This window comes from Pelodiscus sinensis, chromosome 20 (assembly GCF_049634645.1).
Source record: "Pelodiscus sinensis isolate JC-2024 chromosome 20, ASM4963464v1, whole genome shotgun sequence".
Lineage (NCBI taxonomy): Eukaryota > Metazoa > Chordata > Testudines > Trionychidae > Pelodiscus > Pelodiscus sinensis.
The window spans coordinates 29,074,006-29,089,031 of NC_134730.1; the positions used below are offsets into that span (position 1 = coordinate 29,074,006).

The 15,026-nt window shown below is 71.9% G+C and overlaps 1 protein-coding gene across 1 annotated transcript in view; it reads left to right on the top strand.

Annotated features, from left to right (window-relative positions):
- Positions 1 to 14,956, top strand: part of RBFOX3 (RNA binding fox-1 homolog 3) — a 47,976-nt gene extending 33,020 nt beyond the window's left edge. Inside the window, 8 exon segments of the mRNA XM_075904140.1 lie at positions 4,677 to 4,737; positions 5,038 to 5,091; positions 5,586 to 5,686; positions 5,688 to 5,719; positions 8,150 to 8,189; positions 8,934 to 8,989; positions 9,477 to 9,555; positions 12,731 to 14,956. Of these exon segments, the coding sequence (XP_075760255.1) occupies positions 4,677 to 4,737; positions 5,038 to 5,091; positions 5,586 to 5,686; positions 5,688 to 5,719; positions 8,150 to 8,189; positions 8,934 to 8,989; positions 9,477 to 9,555; positions 12,731 to 12,775 (468 nt within the window). The 3' untranslated portion in view covers positions 12,776 to 14,956.
- Positions 14,957 to 15,026: the final 70 nt, after the last annotated feature.

A 15,026-nucleotide genomic window follows, 5' to 3' on the forward strand; every position in this document is an offset into this window, starting at 1 on the left:
GACAGTGGGGGAGCCAGGGCTGGGGTGAGGGATTGGCTGCTCCCACTAGGGGGCACTGACAGTGGGGGAGCCAGGGCTGGGGTGCGGGACCGGATGCTCCCACTAGGGGGCACTGACAGTGGGGGAGCCAGGGCTGGGGTGAGGGATTGGCTGCTCCCACTAGGGGGCGTTGACAGTGGGGGGGGGCTGGGGTGAGGGACCGGCTGCTCCCACTAGGGGGCGCTAACGGGGGGGGCTGGGGTGAGGGACCGGCTGCTCCCACTGGGGGGCGCTGCAGGGGGGTGGTGAATGTGCTCAGTCTCCCCCTGCATTCTGCCTGGCTCTGACAAGGGTGTTGGGTCCTCCCCATTCACCAGCTCCAGAATTACCCCAGCGCCTCTCCAGTGCCGGCCTGGCCCTCCCCTCCGCCCCTCTGGGCCGTGTAAAGCAGGAGGCTCCGCAGTCTGGCCAGGCGCCGCGCCTCACTCCGGACAGCGTCCCCCCCGCAGCCCCCCCGCCTCCCGCTCGCACGCCCGCCCCTCGCACCGGACAGCGTCCCCCCCGCAGCCCCCCCGCCTCCCGCTCGCACGCCCGCCCCTCGCACCGGACAGCGTCCCCCCCGCAGCCCCCCCGCCTCCCGCTCGCACGCCCGCCCCTCACTCCGGACAGCGTCCCCCCCGCAGCCCCCCCGCCTCCCGCTCGCACGCCCGCCCCTCGCACCAGACAGCGTCCCCCCCGCAGCCCCCCCGCCTCCCGCTCGCACGCCCGCCCCTCGCACCTGACAGCGTCCCCCCCGCAGCCCGCCCCGCCTCCCGCTCGCACGCCCGCCCCTCGCACCTGACAGCGTCCCCCCCGCAGCCCGCCCCGCCTCCCGCTCGCACGCCCGCCCCTCGCACCGGACGGCGTCCCCCCCGCAGCCCGCCCCGCCTCCCGCTCGCACGCCCGCCCCTCGCACCGGACAGCGTCCCCCCCGCAGCCCGCCCCGCCTCCCGCTCGCACGCCCGCCCCTCGCACCGGACAGCGTCCCCCCCGCAGCCCGCCCCGCCTCCCGCTCGCACGCCCGCCCCTCGCACCGGACGGCGTCCCCCCCGCAGCCCGCCCCACCTCCCGCTCGCACGCCCGCCCCTCGCACCGGACAGCGTCCCCCCCGCAGCCCGCCCCGCCTCCCGCTCGCACGCCCGCCCCTCGCACCGGACGGCGTCCCCCCCGCAGCCCGCCCCGCCTCCCGCTCGCACGCCCGCCCCTCACACCAGACAGCGTCCCCCCCGCAGCCCGTCCCACCTCCCGCTCGCACGCCCGCGCCTCACTCCGGACGGCGTCCCCCCCGCAGCCTGCCCCGCCTCCCGCTCGCACGCCCGCGCCTCACTCCGGACGGCGTCCCCCCTGCAGCCCGCCCCGCCTCCCCCTCGCACGCCCGCGCCTCGCACCGGACGGGCGGCGTGCCTCGCACGGGCCTCTCTCTCGCTGCCTCATGGCCACGCCCCCGATACAGCTCCCAGGCTACCGTGACATTTTCCCCATAAGGAGCCGGTAGCGGTACAACCCCTTGTGCATGTCAGCAAAGCCCCTGCGCTGGGCTCGTGGTGCAGCGGGAGCCAGGGCAGGTCGTGGGCTGGGCTCATGGTGCAGCGGGAGCCAGGGCAGGTCGTGGGCTGGGCTCGTGGTGCAGCGGGAGCCGGGGCAGGTCGTGGGCTGGGCTCGTGGTGCAGCGGGAGCCAGGACAGGTCGTGGGCTGGGCTCGTGGTGCAGCGGGAGCCAGGGCAGGTCGTGGGCTGGGCTCGTGGTGCAGCGGGAGCCAGGGCAGGTCGTGGGCTGGGCTCGTGGTGCAGCGGGAGCCAGGGCAGGTCGTGGGCTGGGCTCGTGGTGCAGCGGGAGCCAGGACAGGTCGTGGGCTGGGCTCGTGGTGCAGCGGGAGCCGGGGGCAGGTCGTGCGCTGGGCTCGTGGTGCAGCGGGAGCCGGGGGCAGGTCGTGGGCTGGGCTCGTGGTGCAGCAGGAGCCAGGGCAGGTCGTGGGCTGGGCTCGTGGTGCAGCGGGAGCCAGGACAGGTCGTGGGCTGGGCTCGTGGTGCAGCGGGAGCCAGGGCAGGTCATGGGCTGGGCTCATGGTGCAGCAGGAGCCAGGGGCGATGGAGCTGGGGCCAGGCCGTGAGCTGGGCTCCTGGTGCAGCGGGAGCCAGGGCAGGTCGTGGGCTGGGCTCGTGGTGCAGCGGGAGCCAGGGCAGGTCGTGGGCTGGGCTCGTGGTGCAGCGGGAGCCAGGGCAGGCCGTGGGCTGGGCTCGTGGTGCAGCAGGAGCCAGGGCAGGCCGTGGGCTGGGCTCGTGATGCAGCAGGAGCCAGGGGCGATGGAGCTGGGGCCAGGCCGTGGGCTGGGCTCCTGGTGCAGCGGGAGCCAGGGCAGGTCGTGGGCTGGGCTCGTGGTGCAGCGGGAGCCGGGGCCAGGCCGTGGGCTGGGCTCCTGGTGCAGCGGGAGCCAGGGCAGGTCGTGGGCTGGGCTCGTGGTGCAGCGGGAGCCGGGGCAGGTCGTGGGGCAGCGGGAGCCGGGGCAGGTCGTGGGCTGGGCTCGTGGTGCAGCGGGAGCCGGGGCAGGTCGTGGGGTGGGCTCGTGGTGCAGCGGGAGCCGGGGCAGGTCGTGGGGCAGCGGGAGCCGGGGCAGGTCGTGGGCTGGGCTCGTGGTGCAGCGGGAGCCGGGGCAGGTCGTGAGCTGGGCTCGTGGTGCAGCGGGAGCCGGGGCAGGTCGTGGGGTGGGCTCGTGGTGCAGCGGGAGCCGGGGGCAGGTCGTGGGGTGGGCTCGTGGTGCAGCGGGAGCCGGGGGCAGGTCGTGGGGTGGGCTCGTGGTGCAGCGGGAGCCAGGGCAGGTCGTGGGCTGGGCTCGTGGTGCAGCGGGAGCCAGGGCAGGTCGTGGGCTGGGCTCGTGGTGCAGCGGGAGCCAGGGCAGGTCGTGGGCTGGGCTCGTGGTGCAGCGGGAGCCAGGGCAGGTCGTGGGCTGGGCTCGTGGTGCAGCGGGAGCCAGGGCAGGTCGTGGGCTGGGCTCGTGGTGCAGCGGGAGCCAGGACAGGTCGTGGGCTGGGCTCGTGGTGCAGCGGGAGCCGGGGGCAGGTCGTGCGCTGGGCTCGTGGTGCAGCGGGAGCCGGGGGCAGGTCGTGGGCTGGGCTCGTGGTGCAGCAGGAGCCAGGGCAGGTCGTGGGCTGGGCTCGTGGTGCAGCGGGAGCCAGGACAGGTCGTGGGCTGGGCTCGTGGTGCAGCGGGAGCCAGGGCAGGTCATGGGCTGGGCTCATGGTGCAGCAGGAGCCAGGGGCGATGGAGCTGGGGCCAGGCCGTGGGCTGGGCTCCTGGTGCAGCGGGAGCCAGGGCAGGTCGTGGGCTGGGCTCGTGGTGCAGCGGGAGCCAGGGCAGGTCGTGGGCTGGGCTCGTGGTGCAGCGGGAGCCAGGGCAGGCCGTGGGCTGGGCTCGTGGTGCAGCAGGAGCCAGGGCAGGCCGTGGGCTGGGCTCGTGATGCAGCAGGAGCCAGGGGCGATGGAGCTGGGGCCAGGCCGTGGGCTGGGCTCCTGGTGCAGCGGGAGCCAGGGCAGGTCGTGGGCTGGGCTCGTGGTGCAGCGGGAGCCGGGGGCAGGTCGTGGGCTGGGCTCGTGGTGCAGCGGGAGCCGGGGGCAGGTCGTGCGCTGGGCTCGTGGTGCAGCGGGAGCCGGGGGCAGGTCGTGGGCTGGGCTCGTGGTGCAGCAGGAGCCAGGGCAGGTCGTGGGCTGGGCTCGTGGTGCAGCGGGAGCCAGGACAGGTCGTGGGCTGGGCTCGTGGTGCAGCGGGAGCCAGGGCAGGTCATGGGCTGGGCTCATGGTGCAGCAGGAGCCAGGGGCGATGGAGCTGGGGCCAGGCCGTGGGCTGGGCTCCTGGTGCAGCGGGAGCCAGGGCAGGTCGTGGGCTGGGCTCGTGGTGCAGCGGGAGCCAGGGCAGGTCGTGGGCTGGGCTCGTGGTGCAGCGGGAGCCAGGGCAGGCCGTGGGCTGGGCTCGTGGTGCAGCAGGAGCCAGGGCAGGCCGTGGGCTGGGCTCGTGATGCAGCAGGAGCCAGGGGCGATGGAGCTGGGGCCAGGCCGTGGGCTGGGCTCCTGGTGCAGCGGGAGCCAGGGCAGGTCGTGGGCTGGGCTCGTGGTGCAGCGGGAGCCGGGGCCAGGCCGTGGGCTGGGCTCCTGGTGCAGCGGGAGCCAGGGCAGGTCGTGGGCTGGGCTCGTGGTGCAGCGGGAGCCGGGGCAGGTCGTGGGGCAGTGGGAGCCGGGGCAGGTCGTGGGCTGGGCTCGTGGTGCAGCGGGAGCCGGGGCAGGTCGTGGGGTGGGCTCGTGGTGCAGCGGGAGCCGGGGCAGGTCGTGGGGCAGCGGGAGCCGGGGCAGGTCGTGGGCTGGGCTCGTGGTGCAGCGGGAGCCGGGGCAGGTCGTGAGCTGGGCTCGTGGTGCAGCGGGAGCCGGGGCAGGTCGTGGGGTGGGCTCGTGGTGCAGCGGGAGCCGGGGGCAGGTCGTGGGGTGGGCTCGTGGTGCAGCGGGAGCCGGGGGCAGGCTCTGGGCTGGTGCCGGGGGTTCCAGGCAGCAGGGCAGAGCTCCGGGAGAGCACTTTGCCTGGCCCCGGTGATGACGCCCCGGCCCCGGCCGGAAGGGCTCCGTTGGGCTCGCTGGCTGCCGATGCTGAGCTGTGCTGGGCCCTCTCTCCCGCAGGTGAACAACGCCACCGCCCGCGTCATGACCAACAAAAAGGCTGCCAATCCCTACATCAACGGTAAGCGCCCCAGCGCCGGGAGCCCGAGCTCGCACGGGTCAGGGGGGATTGGGGCTTTTCTTCTTCCCGCCCCCAGGGCCTGAGGCTGGCCTGGGATCTCTGCTGGGCCCTCCGGAGCTCAGGCAGTGAGCCAGAGCCAGCCCCCAGCCCCGTCAGCACCTCCCCCCAGCGCACCCGGGGCCAAGGGAAAGCCCAGGCCCCCGCTGCCCCCGGCCGCCTGCCCAGGCCCCTGCTGGCCGGGTGGGCTGAGAACTCGGTGCAGGGCCCGGGGCTCTCACTGTCTCGCTGTTTGTGCCGCAGGCTGGAAGCTGAACCCGGTGGTGGGAGCTGTCTATGGTCCTGAATTCTATGCAGGTACGGCGGGGTCAGGCTGCCCCGTGGCTGGGGGGGAGGGTGTCCCCTTGGGGCCTCTCAGCAGCCTGTCTCTGGGGTGCAAGCCAGGCCGGGGTCACCACCCCAGGGAGCATCAGCCTGGTGCTGGGCAGTGCCCACGTGCCCTATGGGGGGGGTCAGGAGGTTGCCATGGCAACGCCCCAAGGCGATGGGCACAGTGCCAGGGCCAGTGCTGAGAACTGGTACCCTCCCCGGCTCTGCCTGGGCTCCTGCGCTACCTTCCCTCGGCACAGGGTGGCCGCGTGGCTCTGGGCGGGCGCCGGAGCGGGCATGCCGGGGCTTCCTGCCGCCCGGGGCTGGCGCCGGTGACTGGGGGGTGGTGTTTGGAGCAGCTGCTGAGCCGGGCGCGCGCCAGGTAGGCGGGGCCCTTATGTCTCCGCCAGGGTGGCCCCCGCATGGGCAGGCGCGCGCCGGAGAGCTGCCCCGGGGTGCTCACGTCTCTCTCTCGCCTCCAGTCACAGGCTTCCCTTACCCAGCCACGGGCACAGCCGTTGCCTACCGAGGGGCGCACTTACGGGGCCGGGGCCGGGCTGTCTACAACACGTTCCGCGCCGCCCCCCCCGCCCCCGCCCATCCCCACCTACGGCACGTGAGTATCCCAGGGTGCTCCGATGCCCCCCCCCCCCCCCCGGGAGATGGGCTTTGCTGGGGAGGGGCTGCCTGTCTCGGCCTGTGTGGCTGGAGAAGCCCAGCCCCCGCGCAGGGAACCGGGGTCTCTGTGCAAGGCTCCGCCCCCCACGTGTGCGGCCGGGGGGGGCGACTCAGTGGAGCAGGGTTCTCTGAAGGCTGCTTCCATCTCTGGGTGTCTCCTGAGGGGGGGGGTTTCTCCCTCCGAGTACCCCTCCCCCGATGGCGGGGGGGGGGGCTCCTCTGCACTGGCTGCAGCAGCCCCAGGGCACGGCCTGGGCCGGAGGTGTGTCCAGCCACCGGAGTTCAGCAGGTCGGGATCTGTGAGCCCCTGGCTGGCCGCAGGCAGAGCCTTGGCCTCTCCAGTCCAGGGGCCGTCCAGGGCCAGGGTCCCGTGAAAGGACCCGGGTCCCGTGAAAGGACCCACCATCTTTCTGCTGACTCATGGACCGTGGCAGCGGTTGGGATTCGTGTTTCTCCGTCTAGACCCAGACTGAGAAATTTGGACTCTCAGAGGTGTCCCCCCCCCCCAGCAAACTGGGCCATGTGATCAGTGGTCACCCCAAATCGTCCCTGGCAAGAGCCCGGTCCCTACGCCCAGCTCCGCCGGGGTCTGACCTCTAAGACTGATACCGACTTGGAGCAAAGCCACCCCCAGGCGCCCGCTCTGGTCTCCAGCTACGAGGCTGCCAGCTGGTTGCCCATGCCTGCGGCTCGGGCGAGAGCTGGCATCTGGCTGCAGCATCAGACTCGGCCCCCCAGCACGGCGAGCAGTCATGCCCACGGGGGCTGCGGCGTGTTGTTGGAAAGAGGTCGAGAGCCGCACACTTGACTGGAGGAGGTGCGGGGTCAGGGATGGAGGGTGGGTGCGGAAGGGAGCGTGGGAGAAGAGACTGGGGTGCAGCAGGGAGAATGGGGTCTAGGAGGGAGGTGGGTGAAGGAGGTGGTTGTGACCTGGAGCACTGGACGAGTGCAGGGGTTTGGGAAGTGACCTAGGGCAGGGAACCGGGGCGCAGGGTGTGACGGCCCTTGCTGCACCCCTGTAGCAGCAAGATGAGACTCCGCCAGCCCATAGAACAGGGGGGTTTATTGCTTCTCCCAGATACAGCCCAGCACAGACGGGACGTGGTTACCGGGGTCAGGGCCAGGCAGCCTCAGACCCCCCGGTGTAGGGGTCCACCGCACCCCTCAACCCCAGTACTCAGCTTAGTCTCTTCTCTCCATGTTTTTCCAGACCAAACTGCCCAGCTCCCAGGCCCTGCCCCCAGCCAGGTGGCCGCCTCCCCCTCCCTCCCTTTGTCTCCCCCCTGGGAAGAGCCTTGTTATTGGCTCAGGCTGGGACTGGGTGTCTGGGCCATGCACAGGTGGGTGAGTAAGTGGGAATCACAGCCCAGGGGGACCCCGGGTTGCAGAGCCGACAGCCCCCCACTATGTCATACAGGAGTTTGGGAAGGAGGGGGTTGTGACAGGGCAGGGGATTGGGGTGCTGGATTGGGAGGGGATATGGATGCAGGAGGGGGCAGAGGGTTTGGGAAGGTGGATGAGGGGCTGGGTGGCAGAGGCAGGCTCTGGCCAGGAGACTTACCTGGGTGACTCCCAGCCAGCAGCCCAGCAGGTTTCTCAGGCAGGCAGCCTGCCCCACCCTCACCCAGGCTGCAGGGCCCTGTGTGCCTGAATAACTATGAGCCTGAGAGGAGGGGATCGTGGTGCTTCGTGTACTGCCCGTTATTCAAACAGGCAGCTCCCATTGGCCTGTTTTTGGCCAGAAACCAGCCAATGGGATTCTGCTGGGGGTGGGGCAGTGCCTGAAGCCTTCCTCCCACCCCCACCCCCCAGGCTCACACTCTTGAAAGAGAACTGGGACGTGGCAGCCGCATTTCTGAGCGGCGGGCGGGGCAAGGCAAGGGGGAGCCTGCCTGGGGCTCCCCGCAGCGTCCGCGGGCCGGATCTGGTGGCTTGGTGGGCTGGGTGCAGCCCGTGGGCCGTATTTTGCTCAGGCCTGTGCTGCATTAATAGAAGGATGTGCCGATTCCAGCCACACGCACACAGACTGACTTCCCATGCCTGCAGCCTGTTCCTGGCAGGTCTGTGCCCTCCCTCCGTCGCTGGGGGCCAGCCCCCGCGTGCCACAGAGCAACCCCCAGAGAAAAGTGCCTGCAGTTTCATTGCCACACGAGCACTTGCAGGTCCGCCCAGGCCAGCCTGCAGCAGCCTGATCTCAGCCTGGCTGGGGTGCTCCAGAGCCTGTTCTGACACCCAGCTGCAAGCCAGGGTGGGGCGACGGGCCAGGCCCACAATGAAACAGTAACCCCCCTTCAGAGAGCCTGCCGCTCCCCTCCCAGCGCGGCCCCGGCTCCCGGCTCGCCCGCTGACGCGCCCCGTCTCTCCGCAGGGTCGTGTACCAGGATGGATTCTATGGCGCCGAAATTTACGTAAGTGCTGCCCGCTGCTGCTGGGCCCTGGGGCACGGGCCCTTGCTCGTGCCACACGAGGCCGAGGCGGCTTGAATCGGCCCCAGCACCGGGGTGGGGGCTGAGAAGATGCCGGGATATCGGGGGGCCGGCCCTCGGCCCTGCATCGCCCCTGCTGGCAGCAGCTGGGAGTACGCCAGCTGGGCACCCAGCGGGGCGGTGGCTCTGAGGGTGGGTTTTGTGCCCCCGTTACAAGGCGAGGAGTTGGAAGCTGGGCAGGAGGAGACAGACTGGCCCCGGGCAAGCCCAGAACTCAGTACTCTGGGGGCCAAACCAGCGGGGGCTGCCAGTGGCCCATTCCCAGCCGGGAGACCCACGTTTGTGGGGGCTAAAAGGAGCCAGCATGGAGGCCGGGCGTGTGGGCGCAGGCAGGGAGGCGGGCGGAAGGGCGCAGGCCGAGGTGCTTGTGGGGGAGGAGCAGGGAGGCAAAGGGGGCACAGTGCCGACCCCTGGGCCCCGAGCAAGGCCCCTTGGCAGGCCAGTGCTGAGCAGGATCTGGTGCCCCACACCCGCCTCCCTGCTGAGAAGCCGCTGGCCTGGCCGTGCGGGCAGCTGGCGGGTCTGTCTGGCGTGATGCCTCGGTAAAGCCAGCGGGGACTGGCGTCCGGCCACGCGTGTGCAAGGCCCCGGGAATGCTGCACCCGTGCGAGGAGCCCCGGGACCTGCCCCGCCCGTCTGCCATCTTGTCTCCTCTTGCTCCCGCAGGGGGGTTACGCGGCCTACAGGTACGCCCAGCCGGCGGCAGCGGCGTACAGCGACAGGTGAGGTGCTGCTCTCCCCGCCCCGCTCGGGTCAGCCCGGGAGACGCGTCGGCCTCGTGGGCGCCTGGCAAGGCGGGGCCATGCTGAGAACTGGGAACTCGCTGCAGCCAGGGCCTGCCCCGTCCCGCCAGCGGCTCCCGGCCTCCCATTTCCCTCCCTCGCGGGGCAGAACCCTGGCCTGTGGCGAGCAGAGCGGCCTGAGTCTGGCCTGACTCCCCGGGAGGGACGAGAACCCCACCCAGAGCCAAGGGGCTCTCCAGCAGTCCTGGGGCGGCCAGGGAGCGACCCCCGGCCCTGCCCAGTGCTAGAGGCTGCCCCGCGGCGCGGACGGGTGGCTGCAGGGGGCGCGGCCTGGCCAGCAGAAGCGTCAGATAAATGCAGCACTGGGCCCAGGGGCGGAGACCCCCCCATGGGATAGACCCCCCCCATGGCCCAGAGGAGGGGAGGTCCCCACCTGGACTCCTAACTCCCCTCTGCTTGCTCCTAGCTATGGCAGAGTGTACGCGGCCGCAGACCCCTACCACCACACCATCGGCCCCGCAGCCACCTACAGCATCGGCACCATGGTAAGCGCCACGCCCGGCCGCCCGCTGGCTGCCACTGGGCAGGGGGCCTGGAGTGAGTTGCCGGCCCAGGGGGGCAGGGGGCCTGGAGTGAGTTGCCGGCCCAGGGGGGCAGGGGGCCTGGAGTGAGTTGCCGGCCCAGGGGAGCAGGGGGCCTGGAGTGAGTTGCCGGCCCAGGGGGGCAGGGGGCCTGGAGTGAGTTGCCGGCCCAGGGGGGCAGGGGGCCTGGAGTGAGTTGCCGGCCCAGGGGGGCAGGGGGCCTGGAGTGAGTTGCCGGCCCAGGGGAGCAGGGGGCCTGGAGTGAGTTGCCGGCCCAGGGGAGCAGGGGGCCGAGTCAGTGCCTGGCGAGCTCTGACGGTCGGAGGAGCCAGAGAGCAGCTGGGGAGCGTTTCATGAGTGGGCAAGGCCAGGACAAGCTGGGCCCCGCACAGCCGCTCCCCCACGCCAGGGACCCCGACACACAGACCGCCCCCCAGCCTGCAGGAGCCCTGGCCCCTACACTGGCACAGGGAGCTGCCCAGGCTGGGGAGGTCCGTGGCCCTGCTCTGGCCCATGGCGCCCGGCGCAGCTCCACGCCCCACAGCCTCACGCCGCGCAGGCAGGGCGCTAGCGAGCTTGGCAGCCAGCATCAAAGATGAAAAGTCCCTTTGTGGGCAGGGTCTCCGAGCCAGCCCGGCATTTTCTTCCTTTTTTTAACCCCCGGGGCCCTTCAGCACGGTCCTGCCCGTGCCGCTGCCGGCCACGCGCTCTCCTTCCCGCGGGTCTCGGCCCAGGAGGGGGTGCGGGAGGGGCCCCGGTGCCTGCGGGGCGGGTCCCCCACTCCATGGAGCAGAGGGGAAGGAAGCCAGGGCCTGGCACCAGCCCCTTGAATGAAGGGGGCAGCTGTGGGCTCAGGGGAGGGGGGCTGCCTGCCTGCTCCAGGAGCACGGGGGACTCAGAGGAAACCTGCAGACCCTCTCGCCCTTGGCCCTTCGCGGCCCACCGGGAGCCCGCATGTTCCCCATGGGGCTGCGGGGGGAGCGTCCAGGGCTGGGAGCAGCATGCGCATCTCCTGGGCCCCAGGCGCCCCCCCCCCCCCCCCGCTATCCTGCAGGGCCCAGTATGTGCAGCTCCTGGGTGACCCCCCCCCCCCCCCCCGTCCTGCAGGGCCCAGTATGTGCAGCTCCTGGGCGCCCCCCCCCCCCATCCTGCAGGGCCCAGTATGTGCAGCTCCTGGGTGCCCCCCCCGTCCTGCAGGGCCCAGTATGTGCAGCTCCTGGGCGCCCCCCCCCCGTCCTGCAGGGCCCAGTATGTGCAGCTCCTGGGCGCCCCCCCCCCGTCCTGCAGGGCCCAGTATGTGCAGCTCCTGGGCGCCCCCCCCCCCCGTCCTGCAGGGCCCAGTATGTGCAGCTCCTGGGCGCCCCCCCCCCGTCCTGCAGGGCCCAGTATGTGCAGCTCCTGGGCGCCCCCCCCCCCCGTCCTGCAGGGCCCAGTATGTGCAGCTCCTGGGCGCCCCCCCCCCGTCCTGCAGGGCCCAGTATGTGCAGCTCCTGGGCGCCCCCCCCCCGTCCTGCAGGGCCCAGTATGTGCAGCTCCTGGGCGCCCCCCCCCCATCCTGCAGGGCCCAGTATGTGCAGCTCCTGGGTGCCCCCCCCCGTCCTGCAGGGCCCAGTATGTGCAGCTCCTGGGTGCCCCCCCCCCGTCCTGCAGGGCCCAGTATGTGCAGCTCCTGGGCGCCCCCCCCCCCGTCCTGCAGGGCCCAGTATGTGCAGCTCCTGGGCGCGCCCCCCCCCATCCTGCAGGGCCCAGTATGTGCAGCTCCTGGGCGCCCCCCCCCATCCTGCAGGGCCCAGTATGTGCAGCTCCTGGGTGCCCCCCCCCCGTCCTGCAGGGCCCAGTATGTGCAGCTCCTGGGTGCCCCCCCGTCCTGCAGGGCCCAGTATGTGCAGCTCCTGGGCGCCCCCCCCCCCCATCCTGCAGGGCCCAGTATGTGCAGCTCCTGGGCGCCCCCCCCCATCCTGCAGGGCCCAGTATGTGCAGCTCCTGGGCGCCCCCCCCCCATCCTGCAGGGCCCAGTATGTGCAGCTCCTGGGTGCCCCCCCGTCCTGCAGGGCCCAGTATGTGCAGCTCCTGGGCGCCCCCCCCCCCCCGTCCTGCAGGGCCCAGTATGTGCAGCTCCTGGGCGCCCCCCCCCCCGTCCTGCAGGGCCCAGTATGTGCAGCTCCTGGGCGCCCCCCCCCCGTCCTGCAGGGCCCAGTATGTGCAGCTCCTGGGCGCCCCCCCCCCGTCCTGCAGGGCCCAGTATGTGCAGCTCCTGGGCGCCCCCCCCCCATCCTGCAGGGCCCAGTATGTGCAGCTCCTGGGCGCCCCCCCCCCATCCTGCAGGGCCCAGTATGTGCAGCTCCTGGGCGCCCCCCCCCCGTCCTGCAGGGCCCAGTATGTGCAGCTCCTGGGCGCCCCCCCCCCGTCCTGCAGGGCCCAGTATGTGCAGCTCCTGGGCGCCCCCCCCGTCCTGCAGGGCCCAGTATGTGCAGCTCCTGGGCGCCCCCCCCCCATCCTGCAGGGCCCAGTATGTGCAGCTCCTGGGCGCCCCCCCCGTCCTGCAGGGCCCAGTATGTGCAGCTCCTGGGCGCACCCCCCCGTCCTGCAGGGCCCAGTATGTGCAGCTCCTGGGCGCCCCCCCCCGTCCTGCAGGGCCCAGTATGTGCAGCTCCTGGGCGCCCCCCCCCCGTCCTGCAGGGCCCAGTATGTGCAGCTCCTGGGCGCCCCCCCCCCGTCCTGCAGGGCCCAGTATGTGCAGCTCCTGGGCGCCCCCCCCCCCGTCCTGCAGGGCCCAGTATGTGCAGCTCCTGGGCGCCCCCCCCCCGTCCTGCAGGGCCCAGTATGTGCAGCTCCTGGGCGCCCCCCCGTCCTGCAGGGCCCAGTATGTGCAGCTCCTGGGCGCCCCCCCCCCCGTCCTGCAGGGCCCAGTATGTGCAGCTCCTGGGCGCCCCCCCCCCCCATCCTGCAGGGCCCAGTATGTGCAGCTCCTGGGCGCCCCCCCCCATCCTGCAGGGCCCAGTATGTGCAGCTCCTGGGCGCCCCCCCCCCCCCATCCTGCAGGGCCTCGCTGCGGCGCTGGCATTAAAAAAGGGAAGAAAAGGGGCCCGGCCGCCCTCCCGAATACTGATTGGCTTTTCTTTCATCTTTGATGTTGCAGGCTAGTCTGTATCGAGGAGGGTACAACCGCTTCACTCCCTACTAGCAAGACACCCGCCCCTCCCACTCCCAGCCCTGGCTGCTCACTAGGCGCCCACCGCCCACACTAAGCCACGCCCAGCCGCCCGGAAGGACACGGTGCCCGGGCCAGGGCTCCGCGCGCCACCTAGAGCCATAGGTTTCTACCTCCAGCTGCTCTGCCCCGTGGCTCCGGGCCTGCCCTGGCAGGGCGGGGCGGGCTGGGCTGCCACTGCCCGGCTGCGGGGCCGGCTCTGCCCAGACACGCAACCAGCAACCCACAGGACAGACCAGGTGTCCTCTGCCCAGACCGCAGCCAGCCCTGAGTGCTCCCGAGGGGCCTTCCTGCCCGGCTTCCCCTGCTCCTCGTGCCGGCACCTGGCGCTGCTTGCACGAGGGGAAGGGCCATGGCACCAGGCAACATGGGCTGGGGCAAGGCGGCAGGCGCAGGGTAGCCAGGGAGGGGACTCGCACTGGGAATTGGACACGCCCCCACTCCCGAATGCACCTGGCTCTGGGGAGCAGCCGCCCCGCTAACTCAGGTGCACGTGATCAGCACCACAGCCGGAGGGACTGGGGGGCTGTTTTGGGGCCTAGTGCCATGGGCCAGCGGGGGTTAGCTCCATCCCTGCCCCACCCCCTCACCCGCCTGTGGCACTACCAGGGGAGGGGGGTGCTGCAGCTGGGGGCAGTTAGTGAATCGGCATTTCAAGGGGGCAACAGAGCCGGCTGCAACATCCTGGCCCCACTTTGGGAGGAGCGAATGTGTCAGCCCCCCACCCCACCCCGCCCGTGTTTGCTGAGCTGCCCCCAGCACCAGCCTGTCTGCCCAGGTGTTCTCGTGCCGTGGGACACAGGCCCTGGGCATGGCTGAGGCCCGGGGCGGGGGGCTGACGCCCTGCCGCTGCTCTCGGCTCCCAGCCGGCTCCAGCGAAAGTCCTGCCTTTCTGTTTCTGTTGTAGTGAAACCAGAGCCGTTTCCTTCTGGGACCAGGAAGGGCAAAACAAATTAAAAACAAAGCAACAAAATCCAAACAAAGCGGCAACCAACCCACCGAGCCCCATAGTGTCCCCACACACGCACCGAGCGAGCGAGTCCAGCAGGAGGCGCTGCACCGCCCGAGTCACCGCGAGTACGCACCGACCGGACAGCGCCACGGGCCAGCCCTGCCCCGGCCAGCAGCCATGTTGGGAGACTTGGGTCCCCCGTCCCCCGCCCAGCCTGCTCGCGCCGCGGCATGAGTGAGCCCACTGCCTGCGGAGGCCCTGCGGCGTTCGTGCCGCCCTCCCACGCCAGGGCCGGGGCGGAGCAGCTGGGCCCCCGCAGGCTGGGGGAGGCGACCCCGGCGGTAGGAATCCCAAGGCTTGGGCATGTGCTGGCCAGCGGTGCGCTGCGGGTGCAGGCTCGGCTCCGGCGGGAGCTGGGGGGCTGGTGCAGCCGCATTAGCCGGGCGCAGGAGGGGACGCGCCACTGGGTTTCTCCGGGAGGCTCCGTGCAGTTTGGGGCTCCCTTGCATTTCTTTCACCCCCGCGGCCTGGGCTCCTGGGGGCTAAAGCCAGGTGGGAGTGGCTGCCCCGGGAAGGGGGGCTTGGGCAGGCTCTAGGTCACAGGACTGTGAGCCGGGGGCTGCCCCAGCCAGCACGTAGCCAGAGGGGGCCATGGCATCCCACGGTGGCCGTCAGCCACTCCGTCGCCAGGCCGCAGGCCGTGCCCCGTCCCTCACTGGCTAGTGCCCGAGGCCCGGTGGTCCCGCGGGGCCCTGAGTGGGAAGCAGCGGGCAGTGACGGGAGGAGGGGACCGGCCTTGCCCCACTCAGGAGCAGCAACAGGTGGGCACAGCAGGGTCCCGAGGCCCCGGCAGCTCCCTGGAGCGGCTCAGGCACAGCCGGGCCCGAGGGCCCTGGCACTGTCTGCCGGGGCCGGGTGGGTCCAGCCCGTCTCCCAACATGGCTCCATCATCTCATGAAACGTCACTTTATATTCAGCATCCTCTCCCGAGGCTCCAGCCATGAGACCCCTTTTCTATTCCCGTTGTACATAGCCCCGCCCCCTGTACAAAGCTCCCCCATCCGCTGTGCTGCCCCCCCGGGGCCCCGCCCCAGAGCGCAGGCTGGCGCCCCGTTCCCTGCGCTTCAGAGGTGTGCTCATCGCCCTCGGCAGGCGCCGCCGGAGGCATTATGGAGATTATTAATAAAGATTCCTTTCTTCAAGCAGGCCGCCTGCGGTGTTGTGGGGGGGGCGGAGACAGGGCGCAGTGCGGGATGGGGGCAAGGCCCAGCC